This window comes from Amblyomma maculatum, chromosome 5 (assembly GCF_055883805.1).
Source record: "Amblyomma maculatum isolate TAMU_Amacu chromosome 5, ASM5588380v1, whole genome shotgun sequence".
NCBI classification, from domain to species: Eukaryota; Metazoa; Arthropoda; class Arachnida; order Ixodida; family Ixodidae; genus Amblyomma; species Amblyomma maculatum.
This window is the reverse complement of record NC_139348.1, coordinates 56961438-56985472: the sequence shown is the minus strand read 5'-3', so window position 1 is coordinate 56985472 and position 24035 is coordinate 56961438. Positions and strand designations below refer to the sequence as shown.

General features: G+C 43.2%; 1 protein-coding gene and 1 non-coding gene across 2 annotated transcripts in view; both read right to left on the bottom strand.

The window, feature by feature from the left end:
* Positions 1-24035, bottom strand: part of LOC146188366 (cell-death-related nuclease 7-like) — an 88776-nt gene that overhangs the window by 46224 nt on the left and 18517 nt on the right. Inside the window, exons 2-3 of the mRNA XM_084603751.1 lie at positions 16529-16718; positions 5190-5262 (exon numbers count right to left, since the gene is read on the bottom strand). Coding sequence (XP_084459877.1) covers positions 5190-5262; positions 16529-16718 — 263 coding nt within the window. The remainder of the gene's footprint in view (positions 1-5189; positions 5263-16528; positions 16719-24035) is intronic.
* Positions 1192-1264, bottom strand: TRNAW-CCA (transfer RNA tryptophan (anticodon CCA)). The gene has a single exon. It is a non-coding gene; the product is annotated as a tRNA-Trp (tRNA).

Below are 24035 nucleotides of genomic sequence, written 5' to 3'. Positions count from 1 at the left end.
TTGCAGTCTATGTGGCTACATATGAAGTGTCGGTGTGAGATTGTGAGATCTCATGTCGGGTTCGAAACAGAGGGAAGCAGTTGCAGTTGCCTGGCGACCTCCTCACGGACGAACCGCTGGATCTGGATCATAAGAAAGCTCGTTGACTGCTGTCTTCACGTCGATGTTGTTAAGAGTCTTGACCTCTGGGCGGAGGGCAACCGAGATAAGACGTCCTCGAAGCAGCTCATCATACCTCTAGCACAGATTGAGAATCTCGCTGACGGAGGTTGGTCTCTTTGCCGCAAGTATGAGAACGGCGTCGTTTTCAATGCCTCGAGCACATGATGTAGGGGGTCAAACTCAGTTATTGATGCACTGCTGCGCTTGCATAGCTCGAGGGCGTCTTCTATATGACTCCTGAAGTTTTCACTGACGTGCTGAGAGCGAAAGCAAAGACGGTGCTCAGTGCGAAGCTTGCCCACGGCCGGCCGCCCGAAGATATCAATAAGGGCGATCTTGAATGCGGACCAGGTGGCGAAATCTGATTCGTGATTTTTGAACCAGTGTTTCGCAACATCTCTCAAGTAGAAGGTAACATTTGCCAACTTCATGCTATCGTCCACCGGTTGTGAGCGCTCATCCGGGCGTAAGAGGCCAGCCAGTCCTCCACATCGTGGTTGTCCATAATACTGAAAATCGAAGGATCCCGTTGACGAAGCTCACAGGCAGGTTGCTGGTGGCGGTGGAGAAGCGGTTGGTTGGACGGCATCATAGGGCATCCTGGTACCAAGGGTAAAACTGCATAGCTCTAGAATTAGTCCTCGCATACTCTACCAAAATTATAGCGAGCTTGATTGTAGGGCGAGGTCAAAGTAAACGCTTGCAGGTTTTGGCTCGAGGAACTGGTGATCGCCAGGCCATCTTATTTACAGTATATATATATATATATATATATATATATATATATATATATATATATATATATATATATATATATATATATATATATATATATATATATATATATATATATATATATATATATATGTGTGTGAAGGAAAGAAGCCAACAGTCGGCGAGGCCACGGAAAGCGTTGGGGATGGTACTTTATGTCTTTTTTTTAATGTTTACTTGGATAATCACAGAAATTAGTAATGTAATCTCTTTAGGGGAAATATAATTAAACACAAAGTAGAAGGAAAAACAACGTGCCGATGGTGGGAACCGAACCCACGACCTCCGAATATGGCGTCCGGAGCTCTTCCAACTGAGCTACATCGGCCGCTGTCCCCCCTGCTACTTGCTTGGGTGTTTATGTTGTCTGTATACGAACCTTAAGTGTGTTCACCAGCGCCACCCTCAGCCATAGCGGCGGACGTGGAACGTCCTTTGTTACCGCCAGCGTCACGTGGCACGTGTTCAAGAGCGAGGGCGAAAGCTGTGCTAGAACCCTTTTACGCTCCTATGGCTTCAAGACTGCCAGAACCGAGACCCCCGTAAGCTACAAGCAGATCAATTGAGGGGAAATGAGGGTGCTCGTTATAATACATGAAGGAAAGAAGCCAACAGTCGGCGAGGCCAAGGAAAGCGTTGGAGATGGTACTTTAAGTCTTTTTTTTTAATGTTTACTTGGATAATCACAAAAATTAGTAATGTAATCTGTTTAGGGGAAATATAACTAAAAAACAAAGTAAACAAAAACAAACCGAACCAACGACCTCCGAATATCGCATCCGGTGCTCTTCCAACTGAGCTACATCGGTCTCTGTCCCCCCTGCTACTTGCTTGGGTGTTTATGTTGTCTGTATACGAGCCTTGAGAGTGTTCATATATATATATACATACATATATAAAATTTTTACTGGGGACCAGCCTTCATGATGAAGCTGATGAAGGCTGATCCTCAGTTGAAGCGTCAGTAAAACCTTTTCATGTTTTTAGGCATGTGTCACTTTTCTTTATAGGCCTATAACTTCTGGCTCATAGTGCTTTTTTGAACGGCTATATATATAGGGCGTAATATATAAAATGTACCAGTGCGTAGCTCCAGAATTGGTCTTCGCATATGCCACCAAGACAATAACGAGGTTTATTGTAGGGCGAGCTGGCTTTCTAGGGTTAGGTCAGGGTAGGTCCCTGCGATCCTGGCCCGAACAGCTTGTGCTCGCGACTAGTGCCGCAAATGGCATGAACGTTGTCAACACGTTTTTACTTATTACGTTTTTAAATATCTCAGTTCCTTGCGTCGCCCAAGTGTGAGGGTCACAGCTTTGAATCAGATAATGGCATACTATTGTGAAAAGCGAAAAAAAACTTATTTTCTAATGCACTACAGCATAGGAAATTATGAATTTAAATCTTTGTTAAGGCTTGAATGGCAAAAACGTATGTCTGAGCACCTTATTTTAATTCTTTTTCACATAACCTAAGCAACTCCTTATTTTCTAGCTCAGAGTTTTGCGAAGCAGAATAATCTCCATATTTGAATATAATGATGAATGCTCATTTCAAATCCTACTGCAGTAGAGCTAAAGATGCAAAATTACAATCCTTTATATCTGGTAGCTTCATACATAAATAAAACGAGTTGGTATGATGATAGGTTTGTTTCATAATCACTAACTTAATCTCAAGATAGAGTAAACAATTATTTTGCGAAGTTTATTGCCTCAGGGCATAAAAGGAATGTTATGATGGATGAAGGGTGTGGTCAAATAAATGAAAAAAGGTTGGCTGATGCAATGAAATCGAGGAGTGAACGATAATGCGGTCCCAGTGTCCAAACAGCATATGACAGCGGATTATGGGGGGAGAGGCCAGCTGCCACCAGGTGCCGAATCCGCGTTGGCTTCAACGCTGGGCAACCCACAGTAGGTGATGGATGTCAGCTTCTATATTTCTAGACTTGCAGATGGGGCACCCAGGGTGTGGATATAAATACCGAAATTTTACCACTTTCGGATCACCGCTGGAGTTCAGGCCACCCCAACTCTAATCCTCCGAAGCGCCACCTCCTCTGCACGGGTTAGACCGCGGGGGAGGCTTACCGTACACGGAGGTATAAGAGCACGTGTACGGCGCCGGAGGTGCTCCTTTCTTGTTAAAAGCAGGGTGACATTGTCCAATTTTATGAGGTTTGGCGATGTCGAGGTTGAGTTTGAAAGGCGGGTGGTAGAATCCACTTGGCTTTGAGCACTTAAAAGGTCACGCGGGGTCTATTCAATACGAATTGGATTTGGTATGCGAGCCGCTAGACTGTGTATGTTCTGGCAGATCTCCGGGCTACTATTAGCGCGTCTAAGTTGCTTTGTCACCTGGAGGGCATCTGTACGTATGCTAATACGGGCCGTGGGAAGCATGGGAATGGCGGTCACAGAGCGAAGCGCCTCTTGCACTGCAAGCAGTTCCGCACAGAAAGAAGATGGAGGTTCCTGTAATTGAAATGTTGACGTCTTGTTGAATGAAGATTTGCTAGGACAGTAAACTGCTGTTATCACTTCACAGGCTTTGATGCTTGCGTCGACGTAAATTATAATGCAACCATGTGGCAAGCGGGCGCCTTGTTCCATAATTCGGTCGCGAAGTGACGACGCCGTTTCCCCTGTTCTTGGTCGGCGTAAACCAGTTGGCTTGTTATCGCTCAGCTGTACAAAACGCCAAGGAGGAAGAACTGGCAGTGGCGGTAGTAGTAGTGAATGTGTCGTAGCATAAGCCTTCAGAGCGCACGTTGCGTGAGAGAGTGTGGCCTTAAGCTTGCGTGCATCACGTCGTTGCTGCACCAGTTCATCAATTGTGTTTTGTTGTGCGTTTTCTTGGAGCGCCACGATTGGTGTAATGCGAGGGAGGCAGGTGATGACCCTCATTTCCTCTCGATTTATAGCCTCAAGTCTATCCCATTGTGCCCTTGTCAAATGCTGGAATTGGGCTTGATAAACAAGGCGCGGTTGCACAACTGCCCGGACCAACTGTCTAGCAACATCTGAGCGAGCGACGCCCATTTTTGGAGCAATGCGTCTAATCAGACCCAGTGTCTGTAACGCCTGTTTTTTAGCGCCAGACAGCCATGCAGTTCCAGTTCCTGACTCATGAATTGTTAAGCCCAATATTTTTACTGTTGAACTTTCCTGAAGTGGGATTCCGGATAGATGTAGACGAATAGGTGTTGCCGATAGTTTACGGCGGCCCCAGCGGTTGGCGACTGATATGAACGTAGTTTTACTGGCGGAAAGTTCAAGGCCAATGGAAGATGCATATGTGAACGTAATATCTAAAGCTGATTGCAGGGCCGATGATTGAGTCAGTAGGTCGTTGTGAGTGCTCCACACCGTGATGTCATCAGCGTATATTAAGAATTTGACATCAGAAATTTTATGTAACCGCCATGCAAGTGAGATAAACGCAATATTAAATAATGCTGGGGTACGCTGCGAAGAGGGACAAATGATCCTATGGCCTCGCTACTGAGGCGTATTGGAAATTGTCTACTTTCAAGGAAAGATTTTACAAAATTGCGTACTCTGAGCGGTAAATGAAGCATGTCAATAAAGTCCAGAATGGCAGCATGACTGATATTATCGTAAGCCTTTTCTACATCCATGGCGAGGACGGTGCGTACATTGTGGCGGCGTGTTGATGATAATACTGAGGACGCCAAGACAAGTGATTTGCTGATATGCAAAGAACAACTTTTCCATGCTCGCAATCCACATAGCATCTGTCTTTGATTCTTATTTCTTTAAACAGTATATATTTTTTGGATGCAGATCATTGGGGGTTTTTTAGTACATTTCATTGTACAGTAGTTGCAAATATGATTTATATCCTCAAATGATGCTACAGAACTCATAGATAGAATATGTACCCGGGGCACTGCTATTTGTTAGATCTTTTAAGGTTTTTACTTTTTCTAATTCCATCTTTTTGCGGATCACAGGTTTGTAATATAACACGTCAAACACCAAACATACGGCTATGATATGGGTTGCTCGAAATATTGTCAGGCATGCGCACAGAAGAGGAGAAGGAAGTGCAAAAAGAGGCTCTCCGCAATAGAGAAAGAAGAAGAAGAAGCTCACCATCTGTTACTTAGCACATCAGGCTAAGGTGCAGAATCGCTCTGTAAATAAACCCTAACAATTTATACACTAACTAAATATCAGCTCCACTGATGGACGATGCGTAGGTGGAACGAGGTTCTTCATTCTTACCTTTAGTATGGCCTCCTCTTGTTCCCTTAAAGCCCTCCGGAAGTTGATCGTTGTAGGCCGCATATGCGACGTCCTAAGGAGGTAAATGCTTAGAATGAGATAAATCACATGTTTAAGCTCAATGTGGAATTAGTAGCATAGGAAATAACCAAAATGTATTGGATATTGTGTATTACGTAACTGAACATTTAGAAGATTGATTTAATTTATTAATGAAGGAAACGAACCTAAGCACATTTATGCACTGTAATGAAGACTTGAGTGAATATTTTGTTCTAGTGAAATAAGTTTTAACCGAGCTGTCATAAATCAGAGAGAGAGAGAGAGGAAACTTTTAATGAGCATAATAATCAGTAAAATTCGCAGGAGCTGGGTGGTCGGTGCCCCTTGTCCAGGGCTACGCTGGCAGCAGCTGACTTGCGGACTAGCTGGATAATCCAGGCTTGCTGGTCAGGGCCGCCTCCCACTGCTCGTGTGTCGGGCATGGCACTATTAACGTTGGGTCAGGTTTGTCCTGGCATTCCCAAGAGATGTGATAGTGTGGGGCTTGCACCGCACCAAGGACAGTGACTCGTGTATTTTGTTGGGCTTATCTTATCTAAAATTTGAAGATTAGGGAATGTGTTTGTTTGTATTTTTCTCCAGTCTATAACGTCCGAGGAAGGAAGTTGTTTGTGTGGTGGTGAGAAAATTCTTCTTTCTAACCGTAGGTGTTCCAGCCTGTCGCCGTAGGGTCCTAGGAGAGGGGTGAGGTAGGGATGGGGATCTGCCCGGTTTGTGAGAGCTCGGGCTAGATCATTCGCTACCTCATTTCCTTCTAGGCCTTCGTGTCCAGGTGTCCATGTAATTGTGTGCGTCTGGGAGATGGAACGTAATGTTGCACACGCTTTTTTGTGAGGTTTTCCTGCCAGGTAGTCCCTGCAGGCTGGTTGGGAGTCCGTCACTACGTGTGAGGACGTGTGATGGTGACGGCTATTGCCAGTGATTCCGCTTCCGCATAGATCCTTGGCATAGATCGAAGCCTAAATAATTGGCCTCTTCTTGTGGTCAACTGCAGCTATTGTGAACTTGCCAGGTTCGCCGTAAGCCCCTATGTCCACGTAGACAACTTCCGCGTCTTTAGACAATTGTATTTCCAATGATTTGACTCTGGCTTTCCTTCGACCCTTCTGTAACTCATGGTGCATGTGCTTGGGTATCGGGTTCACATAGATGTTGTTTCTTGTGGATGTCGGAATTTGTGATTTGATCTCAGAAGTTCTTAGTGCCTGGCATAGCCCTAGTTTTGACAGGATTTCCCTACCCGCCTGCACTGTTATTAGGCGTTGTTTCTGACTCTCTAGAACAGCCTCCTTGACCTCCTCGTTGTTGTGCACTCCGAGTGCCCAAAGAAGTTCCGTTGATGTTGTTGGCGGGCGGTTTAGGGCTGTTTTATAGGCTCCGTTTATGATAGTGTCAATGGCCCTTTTATCAGTGAATCTAATTTCATGATATGGGAGCCCGTAGGTAATCCTGCTAACGACTAGGGTTTGTACAAGGCGGAGGGTGTCCTCCCCCCTCATCCCTTTCCGGTTACAGGTCACCCTTCTAATCATTCTGGAAATTTGGTTGACTGGTTTTGAGTGTTTTGATTGTATAATCCACTTTCAAATTGCTTTGCAACCACAGCCCCAAAACTCCGATCTTGTCCTTCTCTTGAATTATCTGGTCTCCTAGAGAGAGCTGAATTTTTCCTGGGGACTTGTAATTTCTTCTGTGTAGCCTGATAAGTTCGGATTTTTCTGGGGAGCATTGAAGACCGCTCTCCCCGGCAAATTCCTCGGCTAGGTCTATAGCGGCTTGCAGACCTTCTTCTTTTTGCGCCAAGGATCCCTGAGTAGTCCAGATGGTGATGTCGCCCGCGTATAAAGTGAAGCCAATATCAGTGAGGGTCAACAGTGTTTTTGCTAAATTTATCATTGCTATGTTAAATAGGATTGGAGAGATTATACAACCCTGCGGTGTACCTTTGTTCGGCATGGATACTTTTGGTGATCGGATCTCTCCAATTCCTATGGTGGCTGTGCGATCTGAGAGGAAAGCCTTCACGTATTTGAAGATTTTCTCCCCGCAGTTGATATTGTTTAATTCGTGCAATATGGTTTGGTGGCCAATGTTGTCGAATGCTCCTTTGAGATCTAGTGCCAGAATGAAATTTTCGCCTTTTCGGGGTATGGTGTTGATGACTTCTTCCCTAATCCGGAGGAAAGCATCTTGCGTGCAGAGTCCCTTGCGGAAGCCCAGCATGCAGGAAGGAAAGATGTTGTTTTCGTCGATGTGATTTTGGAGCCTTAGGTGGACTACTTTTTCATAGAGTTTTCCCAGGGAAGAAGTGAGGGAGATAGGACGGAGACTCTCCACAGCCGGTGGCTTTCCAGCCTTTGGTATGGTGATGATGTCCGCGTGTCTCCAAGCTGATGGGACCTGTCCCTTCTCCCACAGTTCTTCGTTGATGTACTTCGTTAGGTCTTGCAGATGTTCGGTGCTTAAGTTCCTAATCATGGCGTAGGTGACTTTGTCTCCTCCAGGGGCAGTGTTTCTAGTAAATGTACGGGCGGCTGAGTAGACCTCCGCCAGTGTTATGGGGGAGTCAAGGGAGAGGTTTGGTTGACCCGCATATGAAGTTTGGCAAGCCGGAGTAGGGTCTCCTATGTATTTCTTGTGCATGGCGGGGATCAACTCTGCATCTGTGCCCGGGTATTTATGGGCTATGGTGTGGAGGGTTCTTCTTGTGGCCGTTTTATTTTTTGAGGTGTCTATCATGCTTCTTAATATTGAGCATGCTTGAGCCGTGCTTAGGGTACCTTTCAGCGAATTGCAGAAATCTGCCCAGTTTTGCTTGGCGAGTTTATAGCATACTCTTGTGCTTCAGCCGTAACCTGTGCTATCTTCATTTTAAGTTTTCTATTTAATTTTTGCATTTTCCACAGTTTCAATAGACTTTTTCGGGCATCCCATAAATGTAGAAGATGTCTGTCTACTTCTGGGGCTTTTGTCGTTGTGTTGATGGTCTTGGTCGTTTTTGCATGAGCATCCTTCAGGCTTTGAACCCAATCTTCAATTGTTTTGATGCCGTCGTGTGGCGGTCTAATTTGTCTGAACTTATCCCAGTCTGTTATTGTAGTAGAGCCAATGTTCCTTTTCATACGGGTTGTCATTAGGGATAAGCTAAGGATTTTGTGATCGCTTCCGAATGTTTCTTCTAGATTGGTCCAGGTGCAATGTCTTATGTTTTTGGTGAAAGCTAGGTCTGGGCAGGTGTCTCTGCTTACACTGTTTCCTATTCTAGTGGGGGACATGGTGTCCGTCATAAGACAGAGATCCAGCTGCTCAGCCGCTTCCAACAACTTGGTTCCCTTCGGGGTGTTCTTGTGGTAGCCCCATGCCGTATGTACAGCGTTTAGGTCCCCCATAATAATAAGGGGGTTCGTTCCCGCTATGCGTGTGCATTCCAGTAAAAGTGGCTTGAAATCTTCCTGCGTGTTGCTTGGAGGACTGTAAAGGTTTAGGACAAACACACTCTGCTTTCTTCTTTTTTGAGAGATGATCTCGATGAGAACTTGATTAATTTCACAGAAGGGATGGTCGTGCGGTATGACTGTTAGTGTGGGGGCCACTAGTGTAGCTAGTGTAGAGAAAAGCGGCCAATGTTGCAGATATAAATTCTTTGACAGTTTAATAAGAAGTTTGCCTTGTGTGTACCCTTTGCCTACAATAAAACAATAAATTTCTGGCTTCGAATCAAAGGCTTCGGCTACGCGACATGGCCGAAGGCTCTTGAAAAGTTTCTGGTAGAAAGTTCCACAATGTGTTCATAAGCGTCCTTTTTCCTAAATGTTCGCAGCTGGGCTCGTTTGAAATTGTGGAGTGCGAAATCGATCATGCAGCTAATCGTTTCTGACCAACAGAACAAAATTATAGCGAACCATTACCCGGATTGAGCTCAAATACCCTTGTAGGTCGGTTCAATTTTTGTATGTCCATTCCTGGTTTTTCGACGTCTCAAAAAACCAGTAGTACAGCAGTTGTTTAGTGACTAGAATTGTTTACTCTGCTAGATGCTCATTAGCGCTCACTTTCTACCATCTATTTTTATGCATACAACAAATATATATGATTTACTTAGGTTATGATAATAAATATGCTTGATGTTTCTATAAAATGTGCTTCATTTATTTATTGGGTTTATTATTTTCATTATTTGTGCATTACTTGTGTTTTCTTGAGTTGTATGTTGTAGTTTTTTTTTTGCCGTACATCTTCTATTCAAGTCACAAGAGATTTATTATTACTATAAAACTCGAAACCTTCCATGATATTGTGCACAGTTCTAATTTCAGGACTGTACATTCTAGTGTAATTTTATATGCTGTTCGTGGCCTACATAAACATTTCTTTGTGCGCGTCAGGTAGAGTGCTCTAAACTCTATATTGGAAGTCGTCGCACGAGGCTTCATTGCATATGAAATTAGCGGGCGACATAAACGTCAATCTGACAATCTCGCAATAATCCACATATTGGTACTTTTCAGGCGCTCCGACTACAAAATATAATGTTTAGCATAAACGTCACTCATGCTGCATATGTCAAATATAAGGCTGAAATGAAAATATCAAATGTGAGCCCATATAAATCAACGCCAAAACGTTTTATGGCCAGAACAGGTCAACTTATAATGAAAGAGCTCAAAGTAGCTGTTCAAATTTCTAGCTATAGCTTCAGACGCTGGCAGAACAAGGTGCAGTTATTGCTAGGTGTGTGAAATATGCGAACCATGGTTGGTTTTCTGCTAACGCTTTTTCATAGTCCTTTTCTTATTAGAGAGCGTACCTATGGTCCTTCATAAGATCTCCAATGCGAAAATGTTGCTGCGTTTGCTCGTCGTCATTATAATTAGCCGGAATACACCACTCAAGCCTAAAAACTTCTAACACCCCCTCCAGTCACCTAGATCCTATTTAGTTCCATCACGCGAACTCTCCCAAACCTCTAAATCTCACCCGCCTACCATACTTGCTGCCGCTTCCTCCTCAGTTTGCCTTCTGCGGAATGTCCAGACCATTATCTTTGACGACCATCGGTTATCTATAGACCGCATTACTTGCCTTGTACCTGTATATTAGTATTCATTGAACGACGCACACAATAAAATAGCCAATTTGGCCCAATACAAGCGCCAAATTATGTTTCGCATGAGGAGTGGGTGGTACATGGCTATAATGATGGCAGAAACAGCAACGAGGTATATACGCAGTGTTGAACCTCACAGTTTACTTAACTCATGCTACGAAGTAGAATGCTAATGAATCACTTTTTCCCCCTGCTACTGTGTTTGCTTGTTTTTAAATTTGTCTCATATAAGTTGTTACTCATCTCTTTTTATTTCATTTTAAAACTCCTATGACTTCATTACTTGTTTTATTTTGCAAACAATAACTTTCGCAATTTCTTTTCATCTCTGCCGTGTTTTCAAAGAATGCCATTCAATAAATTATTACTCTTTTAAAGTTATTAAAGACCACCTTTTTCTTTTAGGCCTTTTAATATCACGCTTATTAAATATACCCAATATAGGGAAGGTAACATTCTGGGCCTCAAGTTCTGTAAAATCTCAAATCCTAAAGACATCACTCTGTGTCTTCCCACCCAAGACTCCTGCATACCAATCAGCGCGGCATTATGAAATTGCGTAAATGGCCTTGTTTTTGAGGAGTTTTATTTCACTTACAATGTACACAGAAAGACAACCACCCATATCATCGCTTCATCATCATCATCGTGATCATCATCAGCCTGACTATACCTACTGCAGGGCGAAGGCCTCTCCCATATTTCTCCAAGTAAGCCGGTTCTGTGCTAGCTGCATCTACTTAACCCCCGCGAACTTCTTAAACTCATCCGCCCACCTAACTTTCTGCCGCCCCCTGCTAAGCTTTCCTTCTCTTGGAATCCAGTTTGTTACCCTAAGCGACCATCGGTTATCCCTTCTTCGCACTACATGTGTTGCCCACCCCCATTTCTTCTTATTTTCCACAAAAATGTCAGTAACTTGAGTTATCTCTCTGATAGACTCTGCATGCTTCCTATCTCTTCATGTCATCCCTACGATTTTTCGTTCCATAGCCCTCTGCGTTGTCCTCAACTTAAGTAGAACCCTCTTAGTTAGCCTCCCCGTTTCAGCCCTATAGGGGAGTACAGGTAAGATGCAACTGCTGTATACTTTCCTCTTGAGCGATACCGGTAAGCTGCTAGTTATAATCTGCGAGTGCTTGCCAAATGCGCTTCATCCCAATCTTATTCTTCTTGTTATTTCCTTTTCTTGGTCCGGATCTGCGGTTAGTACCTGTCCTATGTATATATTTTCGCTTACTACTTCCAGTGCTTCGCTACCTAACGTAAACTGCTGTTCCTTCCAGAGGCTGTTGAACATTACCTTAGTCTTCTGCATATTGATTTTCAAGCCTGCCTTTCTACTTTTCCTGTCTAGGTCTCCAATCAATATTTGCAGTTCATCTCCTAAGTTACTTTGCAAGGCATTGTCATCAGCAAATTGCAGATTACTGAGATATTCTCCATCTACCCTTATTCCCATCTGCTCCCATTCCAAGTCTCTGGACACTTCTTCTAAGCAAGCTGTGAATAGTACTGGGGAGATTGTGTCTCCTTGCCTAACACCTTTCTTTATGGGAATTTTGTTACTTTCTTTATGCACAACTGTGTTTTGCTGGGCCGCCGCTTCATATATCCTCCAGCACTTTCACTTACTCTCTTATACCCCCGGATTTCGCAATTCCTGCATCACCGCCGAGGTTTCTACTAAGTCAAATGTTTTTCCGTAATCAATGAATGCTATGTATAAGGGCTCGTTATATTTCAAGCATTTTTCTATCACTTGGTGATGGTATAGATATGATCGATAGCACAGTACCGTTTTCCGAAACCCTGCTTGATGCTTTGATTGATTGCTGTCTAAGGTTGTCCTCATTCTATTAGCGATTACCTTAGTAAACATTTTCTAGGTAACAGACAGTAAGCTTATTGGTCTGTAAATTTAAGGTCCTTAGCGTCCCCTTTCTGGCAGATAGGGTGGCAGGCCTCGTAATTAAACTTATTAAGTGGTATAAATTGAAGGTTGTACAGGCCTATGCACGTACATGCAGTTATGATGACCAGGCTGTTAAAAGCTTCTGCGAAGATGTAGAATCGGCAGTGCGGAAAGTAAAAACGCAGTATACTGTACTTAAGAATAACTTCAATACCAAGATGGGAAAAAGCAGGCAGGAGACCAGGCGGTAGGTGACTATGACATTGGCCCTAGGAATAGCAGCGGGGAGTTGCTAGTTGAGTTTGCAGAGTGCAATAACCTAAAAATCATGAATACCTTCTTCAGCAAACGGAAGAACCAGAAATGGACATGGAAAAGCCCTGGCGGGGAAACTAAAAATGAAAGTGACATCATACTGTGTTCAACTCCCGCCATTATGCAAGATGTAGAGGTAGTTGGGAAAGTGCGATGCAGTGACCACAGGATGGTTTGGTCCCGAATTAGCCTAAATCTGAAAACAGAACCCAACAGGCTAGTAAGAAGGAAGTCCATTAACGAAATAGGGGTTAGGGGGAGGGAAGACGACTCTAGGATCTCGCTACAGAATAAATATTCAGCTTTAACCGAGGATGGTGGCATTACCCTAGAAGTAATAAACAATAATTTTAGAGCTACCATTACTAAGGGCGCAGTAGAAGAAAGCGGTAGGATAGTTAGATATGATACCGGTAAGCTGTCTAAGGAGACGAAAGATTTGATTAAGAAACGCCATATTATGAAAGGTTACAATCCAACAGACCAGATAGAATTGGCAGAGATATCAAAGCTAACCACTAAGCGCAAGTGGCCGATATAAGGAAGTATACCATAGAGAAAAATGAGCATACTGTAAAGGATCGCGGAAACCTTAAAACGGTGAAGATAAAATTAGGCATAGGCAAAAATCAGATGTATGCACTAAAGGACAAGGCGGACAACGTCATCACGAATATGGACAAGATAGTCAATGCAGCCGAGGAGTTGTATACTGATCTCTACTGCAGCCAAAGTAGTCAGCACCGTAATGAGATTGGGGGTAGGGAAAAACTGTCAGACGTTTAACCAGTAACGAAGGACGAGGTTAAGAAAGCAATATAAACTATGAAAAGGGGGAAATCAGCTGGAGATGATCAAATAAGTACAGATTTGTTGAAGGACATGGGGATATCGTGCTAGAAAAACTGGCTACCCTGTATACGCAGTGCCTGGTGTCATCGACGGTACCGGAGCCATGGAAGAACGCAAACATTATCCTCATTCATAAGAAAGGGGATGCTAAGGAACTTAAAAATTACAGACCAATGAGCTTACTGTTTGTTACGTGTAATGCAAATATTAAGGTGATCGCTAATAGAATCAGGGTAACCTTAGACTGCAATCAAGCAAACGATCAAGCATGGTTTCGGAAACGGTACTCTAATATCGATCATTGCCATACCATCAATCAGGTGATAGAAAATTGCTCGGAATATAACCAGCCCTTATACATAGCCTTCATTGATTACGAAAAAGCCTTTGACTCAGTTGAAACCTCGGCGTTGATGCAGGCATTGCGAAATCAGGGGGTAGACGAGCCGTATGTGAAAGTGCTGGAAAATATATATAGTGGCTGCACAGCAACCATAGTTCTGCATAAAGGAAGCAACAAAATTCGCATAAAAAAGGTGTTAGGCAAGGAGACACGATCTCCCCTATATTATTCACATCTTGCTTAGAGGAAGTATTCAGATACTTGGGATGGGAGCAGTTAGGGATAAGGGTAGAGGGAGAATACCTCAGTAACCGGCGATTTGCTGATGACATTGTCTTGCTAAGTAACTCAGGCGATGATCTGCAAAGAATGATTGGTGACCTAGACAGGAAAAGTAGAAAGGTATGATTGAAAGTCAATATGCAGAAGACTAAGGTAATGTTCAACACCCTCGGGATGGAACAGCAGTTTACATTAGGTAGCGAAGCACTGGAAGTAGTAGGCGAATATGTCTACTTAGGACAGGTAGTAACCGTAAATCCGGACCATGAAAAAGAAATAACAAGACGAATAAGATTGCGATGGAGCGCATTTGGCAAGCACACCGCACATTATGACTAGCAGCTTACCGGTATCGCTTAAGAGGAAAGTAGACAGCAGTTGCATCTTACCTGTACTCCCCTATAGGGCTGAAACGTGGAGGGGTAACCAAGAGGGTTCTATTTAAGTTGAGGACAACGCAGAGGGCTATGGAACGAAAAATCGTAGGGATGGCATGAAGAGATAGGAAGCGTGCAGAGTCTATCAGAGAGATAACTCAAGTTACTGACATTTTAGCGGAAAATAAAAAGAAATGGGTATGGGCAAGACATGTAGTGTGAAGAGAGGATAACCGATGGTCGCTTAGGGTAACAAACTGGATTCCAAGATAAGGAAAGCGTAGCAGGGGGCGGCAGAAAGGTGGGCGGAGGAGGTTAAGAAGTTCGTGGGGGTCAAGTTGATGCAGCTAGCACAGAACCGGATTAATTGGAGAAATATGGGAGAGGCCTTCGCCCTGCAGTGGGTGTAGTCCGGCTGATAATAATGATGATGATGATGATGACCCGCTATATACTTATTGGGAAGAAAACCTACTCCTAGTTCTCGCCGTTCCGGTAAACCTCGATAACAGAGCACATGCTCAACTTTCAGTACAGTATATGCTTCATTCACCCTCCTAACCTCACTAAGCCCTATGACATCCCATTTCATATCCTCTGGTTCCTCTAACAGCACTGATAAACTAGCTTCTCTAGCTAGGTTCTAGCGTTAAACGTTGCCAGGGTCAGTTTTCCATGGCGGCCTGTCGAATGGAGCCGGAAATGTTTAGCACTCCCTGCTGCGTGACAGGTCTGACCGCCGCCGTGGTCAGTTTTTCTACAGCCGCTGGTGACTGAGTGCGTGGTATTATAGGACTAAGCATGGGAGTTTGCGGCCGATTTCGGCACCAGGGTGGCCAACTCCTGTTTTGGTGAGGGAGTGTGTTGCCGGAGGTGTACACCGGCATCAGGTCGCACCCCAAGCCTGTTTATGTAATTCCATCGACACGCGGAGTGTTGTTTTCTTTCCGGTGGAGAATTGCGCGGTGATAGGATTCGAACCACGGTCCTCCTGCATGCGAGGCGGATGTTATACCGTTACGCCAACACTACACTTTAAATAAATATCATCACCTAAATTTTCTAAATTTCACCTGCAGCAATAGGAACAAGCGAGTATTGTTGACATCATAAACGTACTTGTGCTCCTATATGTTATAATCGGAAACAACGCTTATGGACCAGAGAACCAATTTTTAATTCATTTTTTTGGCTATAAGCGGCAGAGAATAAATCTTTAAAGGCGAAGTCCGAGAATTCCTTTAACAATCGCTCATGCTTATAACACGTTTATTCAGGTCTTTTCATATTGGTGCATTGTAGAAAATAGGGAGGCGTGCATCAATAATTTGAGCATTACTCGATTATAAAACTGGCCGTTTTCCTGGCATCAGGTTGATTTTGAAGCGCAACACTGCGTTTATACCCATGTTACGTTTATACCACCATTATTGCCGCATTACTCCCTCCCGCCCGTGCGAAGAAAAATTGATGCTTGTATTAGGCATATTACCTGCCGTATGGTATGCGTCATAATTTCCAGTCTCTATATCCGCCATCTAGCGCGCGTGTGAGTGTTTACCTAGCAATGCATAGGACCTCACCGATTCGTCAAAAGGAACGCCGTTTCTGGCCATTGAGCCACTTTCGGTTTTCTGGTTTTCCTTTATTGAACAGCCATAATAGAATATTACATTTTTTGTTTGTGTGTGTGAGAACCAGGGTACTCTAGATTGCATTCGATGTATCAGTGTAGACGTTTCTAGCGCGACCTAATACGTAATGAAGTCTCATATAGATTAGAATTTATATTCTTTCAGAACCTAAAGATCGTATTCTTTTTGAGAAGGTGGCAGCAACCTAATAAAGAATTTAATTGGTATACGAATTGTGCACAAACGCTTTTCAGCAGGAAATCCTCCTCAGAGAACCTTTTACACGTGTACCTCTACATTAATCATTTTTACTGTCAAGACAAACAGAAAAAGCATTGTTGTTGGCAGCTTAACTGCCTAGAAGCAGTAGCAAGACCTTTTGAAGACGCCAATCTTAAATTTAATGTATGTCCCTGCCTTCGGTAGCATTTTAGAATTGGAAAACACAAACCTTTTCTTTCCTATATATTGGATCCAACGTTTCTTTCACTGGGTTATTGGATGTGTTGTAGATGCTACCCTTCAGCAGTGTCCATGTGTTCAGCCTAGAACGGCTGTCGCGATAAACCATTTGCTCGCCATTAAGCGACATATAATCCCCGCTGGTCGGCCTGGTTTTCGGTAACTTGTATAGCACAAACCTGAAAAAAAAAAAGTCTTTATGAGCGCTCAATTTGAATGTTTACGAATGCGCAAGGATATAAAGGATTTGCGAATATAATTAAATAGTTCAAATGCAGTGTTACCATTCTAGCAATAAATGTAATGCAATGACCTGTAGACAACCACGAGATGGCCCTTCATCAAATAACCACAAACAACCGCGCTTTGCGTCTATCGTGGTTAATTATCAGGTACGCACGAAAAGGCGGATGGATGTCATTGTGGATGTCTTTATGCACACAATAAAGTTTGGAGCCGTATGTACTACAGTATACTCGCTGAAGATTTTTATCGCGAAGAAGGTAAAAGCTCCGTTGGCTATAAATTCCACCGTCAGCGTGTCAGCGGTCTGCAGCAGGCATCGGCGGTCGACGATTGGTCACAGGTCCATGAGAATCCAGATTACCGCATTGCAGGGGCAATTTTAGAGTAGCTGCCAACTCAACCGCTTCTGCTAAATTGGGCTCCTCTCCACATTGGCGATTGGAAACTTGGAGGAACCGGACCCATCGGGGTCCTTGAAGCCTTGGATTCCGAGACACTCGGGCTAATCAAATGTAAGACACGCACGTTTTAAGCTTGGTTAAATCAAACGCCAGTCGGAGAGTCCATATCATTAAACCATTTTTCGTTCTCAGACTCTGTCGTTTTTCCTTTTCCCTAATTGCGTGAAAGAGACCTTAAAACTGGAAATTTACCGTCTGCTATATAAGCATGAAAGGTGGCATTTCATTCTGCTTCTAAATGCCACAACCGGCATATAGGTGCCGCCACACCGACTACGCTGACCAGGAATCCAGGAAGAATCCAAGAGGGCCCCCTAGGACCCCCGTTTTATCAATGACACAAAACAAACGAAGAGTGATGAATGCTAGTAGCAAAGTGCAGGTACACACGTACGTAGAAATCGGAGGGACCACGCGTTTTGATAAAACTGCATGCCAGATATTTTCCGGTGGTGAAGTGGCTACTTCCATGTTATGCACTGGGCACCCTCACCAATATGCTTTCCATCTTGCCCAAGCAGATTTCTCAGGTGCATCTTTTTGTACAGAAAAATAATATTTACAGTGATTCACATGGTCTATCCACTTTTGTGCAGTGGTGTACACTCACGATAATTCACACTGGGAGCCGGAAGACGGGAACTAGTACCATTGTGGAGTCATGCCCCTAAAGGTGGTTATGACCTACCCCCCAGTAAACCCTACTCTTAGGAAACTACTTGGGTAGATAATTAGTAGGATAAATTATCTCTTCAGCCTATGTACAAGTATTCGTAAGTCGATGAGCGATAAACGTTCGTGTTTTTGGACATGTTATAATAGGAAGCGTTTAATTTAAATGGTGACTTTTATGCGACCATTCAACGACTCCAAAATTAGGTTCATAGCGTTGATGAAGGGATCTGATGGCAACACAGTTTCAACTGTCCGAACGCATTTCCCCTCAATGACACAATAATATAGGCGTGAATTATAATGTACTACAGCTCAATTCCGGACCCAAAATGTTATCAAAATAAGTATACCACTCTGAGCATGAACATTCACGATCATAACACAAAAGCGCAAATTAGAGGGCATGCATGATTTATAGTCTCTCTCAAGTTTAGGTTCCTTGCAATTTCTCACCCTTTAGAAGGTCGCTTTAGGACCCAGTGGAGGTGTACCTAGAAATGAGGACATCAACTGCACCTTCAGTCTTCTCCCAAGAATTTCGTCTACGTGATCTTTATGTGGGGAAAAAATAAGCGACACTTTGCCTCTAATAAACTATTTACTGTGATGTCTTCATTGATAAGAGTAAGAAAGCATAAGAGTTGGCTGCAAGCCTAAATGTTGTTCACGTAACGGTTGGAGGAAACTAAAAAGCAAACTGTCTCAGCAAATACCACATTTTATACTTTTCTTTCTCAAATGAAAGGAAACTGTTTCGAAGACAAAATGATGTGTTCAATCTAGCATAATGATCATACGCGGAGTAAGTAATCTTCATGAACGAAAGTACTTATTTCTTCTTGAAATGCTAAGTGGAGGTTTAGTCTATGAATTCCGGCTGCCATCTTGCTACTCATCAAAACGCAGGGAAATTTCTGAACACCTGAGGTAGTTGGTATCATGAATTCGCAGCGGGGCGTGCAGGGCATCGCGATGGCGGGTAGGGTTTTTGAACACATCTGCGCATACTCTGGGTAAATTCATATTTTTTTAACTACCGCATATCAGGAACAGTAAAACAGGTGAGTAATGTTCTGGAATATATTACTAGTAACTATCACCTTCCTATACACATACCTACATGAAATATAAAAAATGCGAAATGCTAGGTCAATTCATAATGTTCGTTATTGTTTCCTGCGAAGAAGACGAGGGCCAAGGCAAAAGAGCGATTCATGGCTAACAGCTCAACGTGTGCAGTCGTGTACTGTCTTCATCGTTTTCAGTTTTAGGCATGCAAAAAATCCCCGATTGCATTTTTGTTCCGCCCAGCCTGCATAAGCACTGCTTTCGCGCCTGTCAGGAAAACTTGAGAGTTAAGATTACCGGTGGTTATGGTTAAGCTAGATACCGCTGGCCAATAAAATAATGATAATGGACTAAAGTAAAATTAAACTTCGCACAGCAAGATCATGACAATTTCAGAATTATTCCGCTTTAATAAACGTTGGACACACATATTGTACACGCAAAATACATGTTCAAAGGCAACAACACTTGAATTGCAGAGGTTTTTCAATAAACAGCAGCATGACAACTGCTCCCTAAAAGCAGATGAAATAATTTGCCCTTCTCGACTTTCTTTCCCTCTTTTATTTTTTTATTTATAGTGCACTCAATGATAACACGAATACAATTGTCATTCTTGTTATACGGTATTCCTTGTGTTGTGACCTTAGAAGTGGTATATGACAGCAACACTATATTCCTAGTAAAAATGCTGACCTTTGTTCAGGACAGCTCTAAAAAGGCATTGCTTGATTTTTCCTTTTTCCCAAATATTACGTGAGGAACGTTTAAACTTACAACCAATTCTAGTGATTTTCTGCGCTTCTCTTCTGAAGACAATCACCCAGAAAGATATCTACATCATAACTTAAAACATGATGGGTGCGGTAAGGACGAGGCCACGATAAATGATATTTCTTATTCAGATAGTTTCTCGCCCACTGCGGTATATTCCAAAATCTGTACATCCCCTCAGGTGTTTCAAGAACTACTGCACAATGGCAGTATCCGGAAGACGGGACGACATGAAAGCATCCCACTATGTTTTCCAGAATGCTCCGACATTGCTTTTCAGGTCTTGAAGAAGGACAGCTGGCATAGCTTGTTGGTGTGTAGTAAAAATTGGTAATTAGTGCCATCACGGACGGTACAACACAGACAGAAACTTAAGTTGTTTATACACTCGATTATATTAGGTGTAAGCCTTAAAATCTACATTCAACCAACAATACATAATAGTTATGTATTGTTGAAGTTATGTGATGTTAGGAAGATAATGAGAGACCGGAAAGCGTGGCGTGATATGGTCCATAGGGTCACGAAGAGTCGGACACGACTGAATGACTGAATTAAACTGAACATAATAGAAGAAGTCTCTGTTCTTAGGCCACAAACAAAAGAAATCGTGTGCATGCTGCGGCCAACATATTTGCACAGCCCTGTACGCCAGAACGGCGCGACCAATTCTATGTCATTAATGGTCCCGGTTGTCCTCAGTTGCAATCAACTATCTATTATCTTCCTCTTTTTTTCTAATAACCACTGTACTGTGAGTGCGTTACATGTCCTGTTATCCAGAAAACCCGTCACTCCCTGCGAAAGACAAGTATGTCTCTGGGAAGTTTTAGTTGGCAGGTGATATAAATGGCTCTCATTAATGCAGTTTAAGTGATGTTGCAATCGCATAAATCATAGTTGAGTTGGCAAGAGCTGCAAAATCGCGTTTTAAATTGAAAGTTGAGATCAGGATTGAACCAGGGACCCTTGGATCCACAATCAGATATGCCACTTGTCGGACACGCAAGCATTTTCACAGCTTGCTTAAAGCACGTCTTTACGAAACTACCGAGAAGCTTCTATTGAATTTGAGAGCTATAGAGTCTGCCAATAAATGTGTGTGAGATAACATGGAAATAAATTTGGTTTATCAGTCATTATGCGCATGAGAAAACGAAAACAATGATGTAACGATGATGTAGTGGATGGGAAGCCATTAGCAGTGTGGCTGCATATCTCTGAAGCCGAAGATAAAATATTGCCCCGATTACAGTGCCTAGAGCTAAGCTAGGATATGATTCGCCTCTATTGAAGTGAATTATTATGCTTTTTCAATTCTAGATGCTCTCAAATATCCTCCTTAAAGCGGAAGCTTCCCTACGCCAGCCAGCTCAAGCCTTCAGCGTCGGTATCGGTGGGTGCCTGAAAGAGCGCCAACTCGGGCCTCTCCATTTATGTGAGAGGATGACATTAAAATCAGACTGCCATGACATTTGAATTCACGTAGCCGCTATGCAACGGGCAGGAGCTACCAAATCGGGGCACTCCTTTCATATGCGATGGTGACCTTAGAATCAGGCTGTCAGATCCTTTGGCGTTTACGTTACCTCTTGGACACGTAGGCAGATTCATATGGCTTTGGTAAAGCGGAATTTGATATGTTGGCTGGTAGCTTACCTTCTCAAGGTGTATCCTTAAAAGCTGAGCTTAAGTGTCCCCAATAATGTAGCGCCCTACAGAGACAGGGCGGAATAGGGGAATAATGTAGCAGGAAACGAAGCTTGCGCTTCTATCCAGGTTAAAGTAGAACTAAACCACAACTTAAGGTTATAGCTGGCTACCTTGGACGCAGTTTACTTTATTACCTGCCATTATACAGTACGTTTCTGTAAACTGTCTAAATAGTTACATGATTAAACTTTTATGTCTACAACATTCTGGGGAAACACAGCCGTATTTTATTGGGAAGGCTCGAGATACCTTTAGCAATCGTTTCCCTAAACCGTAATGCGTTTTGAGCCTTTAAGAAGTTGATTAAAGAGTGATCGACGCAGCAGTGATGCTGAGCAAAGGACGAAAAAAGGAAGCAAAACATGCGTTGGAACCGCTCTCCATTAAATAGAAAACAACTTTCTATGAAAGGGATACGTTTAGCGCGAGACAAGTAGGAAACGGACTGAACACAAGAGACGAAAGAGCGCTTCGTCTCTTGTGTTCTGTCGTCGCCCGTTTCATACTTGTCTCGCGCTAAAAGTATCCCTTTTCAAAGATGAACCAACTCGCCCCGGCAGCAGAAAGTTTTATTGAACTTTCTATACGCGAGCTTTTGAGAAGCACTTACGAGCGCGCCGCCGAAATGACATGAGGGGTCAAGGTGCGCTGCGTTATAGTTGTTACGAATCAGTAAAGCAATATTTGTAACGATGAACGGTGGATTAAATCTAAAAAGAACCTGGCATCTACTAAGATAATTCCTTGGTCCCTAACCGGTTTCTTTTTCCACGTTTGAGATACACGTTTGATTACTTTACTGAATTTTAATGAAATTTATGCAAGGCACGGACGCCCGTACTTTTCAGTTTTGCGATCTCTGTATTTTCATTCCTTACCCAGATTTATCCTGCCATCACCGGCACATCTCATGTAATACTCAATGAGGCGCTTTCTCACCGGAACCTCGACAGGGCACGAGAAAGGCTGTTGCGGAAAACAGTCCATGGTAAGGTAGATATTTCCTCATCCGAAACCTTACACAGAATGACCGAGATCCTTTTCTGAGGGTCATAAACTCGACTCGAACGAAGGTACCCTCCCGACGTCTTGGAAATTATCCCTTACAACCCTACTAACCGCAAACAGGCAAAATGCCACGCTTGAAAATCTGCGCCTTATCACTTATCGCCTATGAAATACCATTGAAAGGATTGAGCACAAATGCCGTCAGGCACATCTTCGGTCCACGGGTTTCTTCCCTTAGTGAATTCTTTTTCGAAAAGGTGTCTATACAGGCCTTCGTTTGTTTTCCTTCTCAAACACATATTTTTATCTCCTTCCTTTGCCCTGCGCAGAGGCATATTTCTCCTTGATGCGCATAAGGTATTTCATAACATCCGCTAGCCGTATCTCTATCCGATCTTTTAACTTCAGGGGTCACTGCTGCATCGCTGAAACTTTTCAGCTTCCTTTCAAGGCGTAGTTTAGGCTGAAATTGCCATCGGGGTAATTAATTCGTACAGCCTATTCTCGGGTTTGCCTCGCTTATTTCACCGCGATTCCCTTTGTTTGCAGACATGCGATGTTAGTCAACGCAAGATCCGATGATTTCTCCTATTCATGTCAAAAATTATTATTCTTGGTGCTTTTTCGTCCCATTTCCAAAAAGTTGCCAATGGGCCGGTGCTATAATGACAAGAATACATTCTAGGAACTATACCGGTGCTATGTCAAAGCCAGTCTACAAGACCGCATGCAATAAAACTGTAAATAATTATCGCCACGATATAAATGGAAATACTTTTTATTCTACGTTTGAACACCCATCGGTATCAATAAACTATCAAAAATTTTGACCAAGTTGTTCATTGCATATTTTACTTGCGCCCCCCTCCCCCGTAATTTAGATAATGTTTTGGATAACTGCGACTGCGTAAGAATTTCTAAATAATATTATCTACACCTCGAGTTACTGAAAAGCCAAAAATTGAACGATTAGAATGCTAAGATAGTATCAGAACGAAATACGAGACGTTTGCTCAGCTCACGAGCGGGGGGGATGACTTCGCTGGCTACGAAGTATGCAGCCGCCTACGGCGGAGCGGGTCCACTGAAGGATCGCGTAAATACGGAGTACGGACGGTGTGATTCAATAGACGGCGCCACAGCTTACTCTCATCTTGGCACCGCCCACCGTACACATGTGTTGGTACCCAGCATTGCAGATCAGACTAAATTGCGACGTTTTTTTTTTAAGCACGCGCTCTAAGGAAGGTGTGTGTATAAATATATATAAAGGCTATATACGAGGATAATCTAAGTATGCAGTGAGAACTACGAGCGCGAGCCGCCAGATAAAGGGTCTGCCTCGTTGGCTTGTTAGCGAAAAAAAAATCTGTACTCGACTTGAAGCTTTAGGCTAGGAATCTTTTCCAGGGACACTTCTTCAGTCGCAGCATGCCTGCAAATGTAAGTTTTCAGAAGTGACAATCCGTTTCATATAATGTTCAAATATTTCACATGTCCAGAGTATAGCTTTGCTTTCGGGAGTATAGATTACTTGATTAACAACACTAC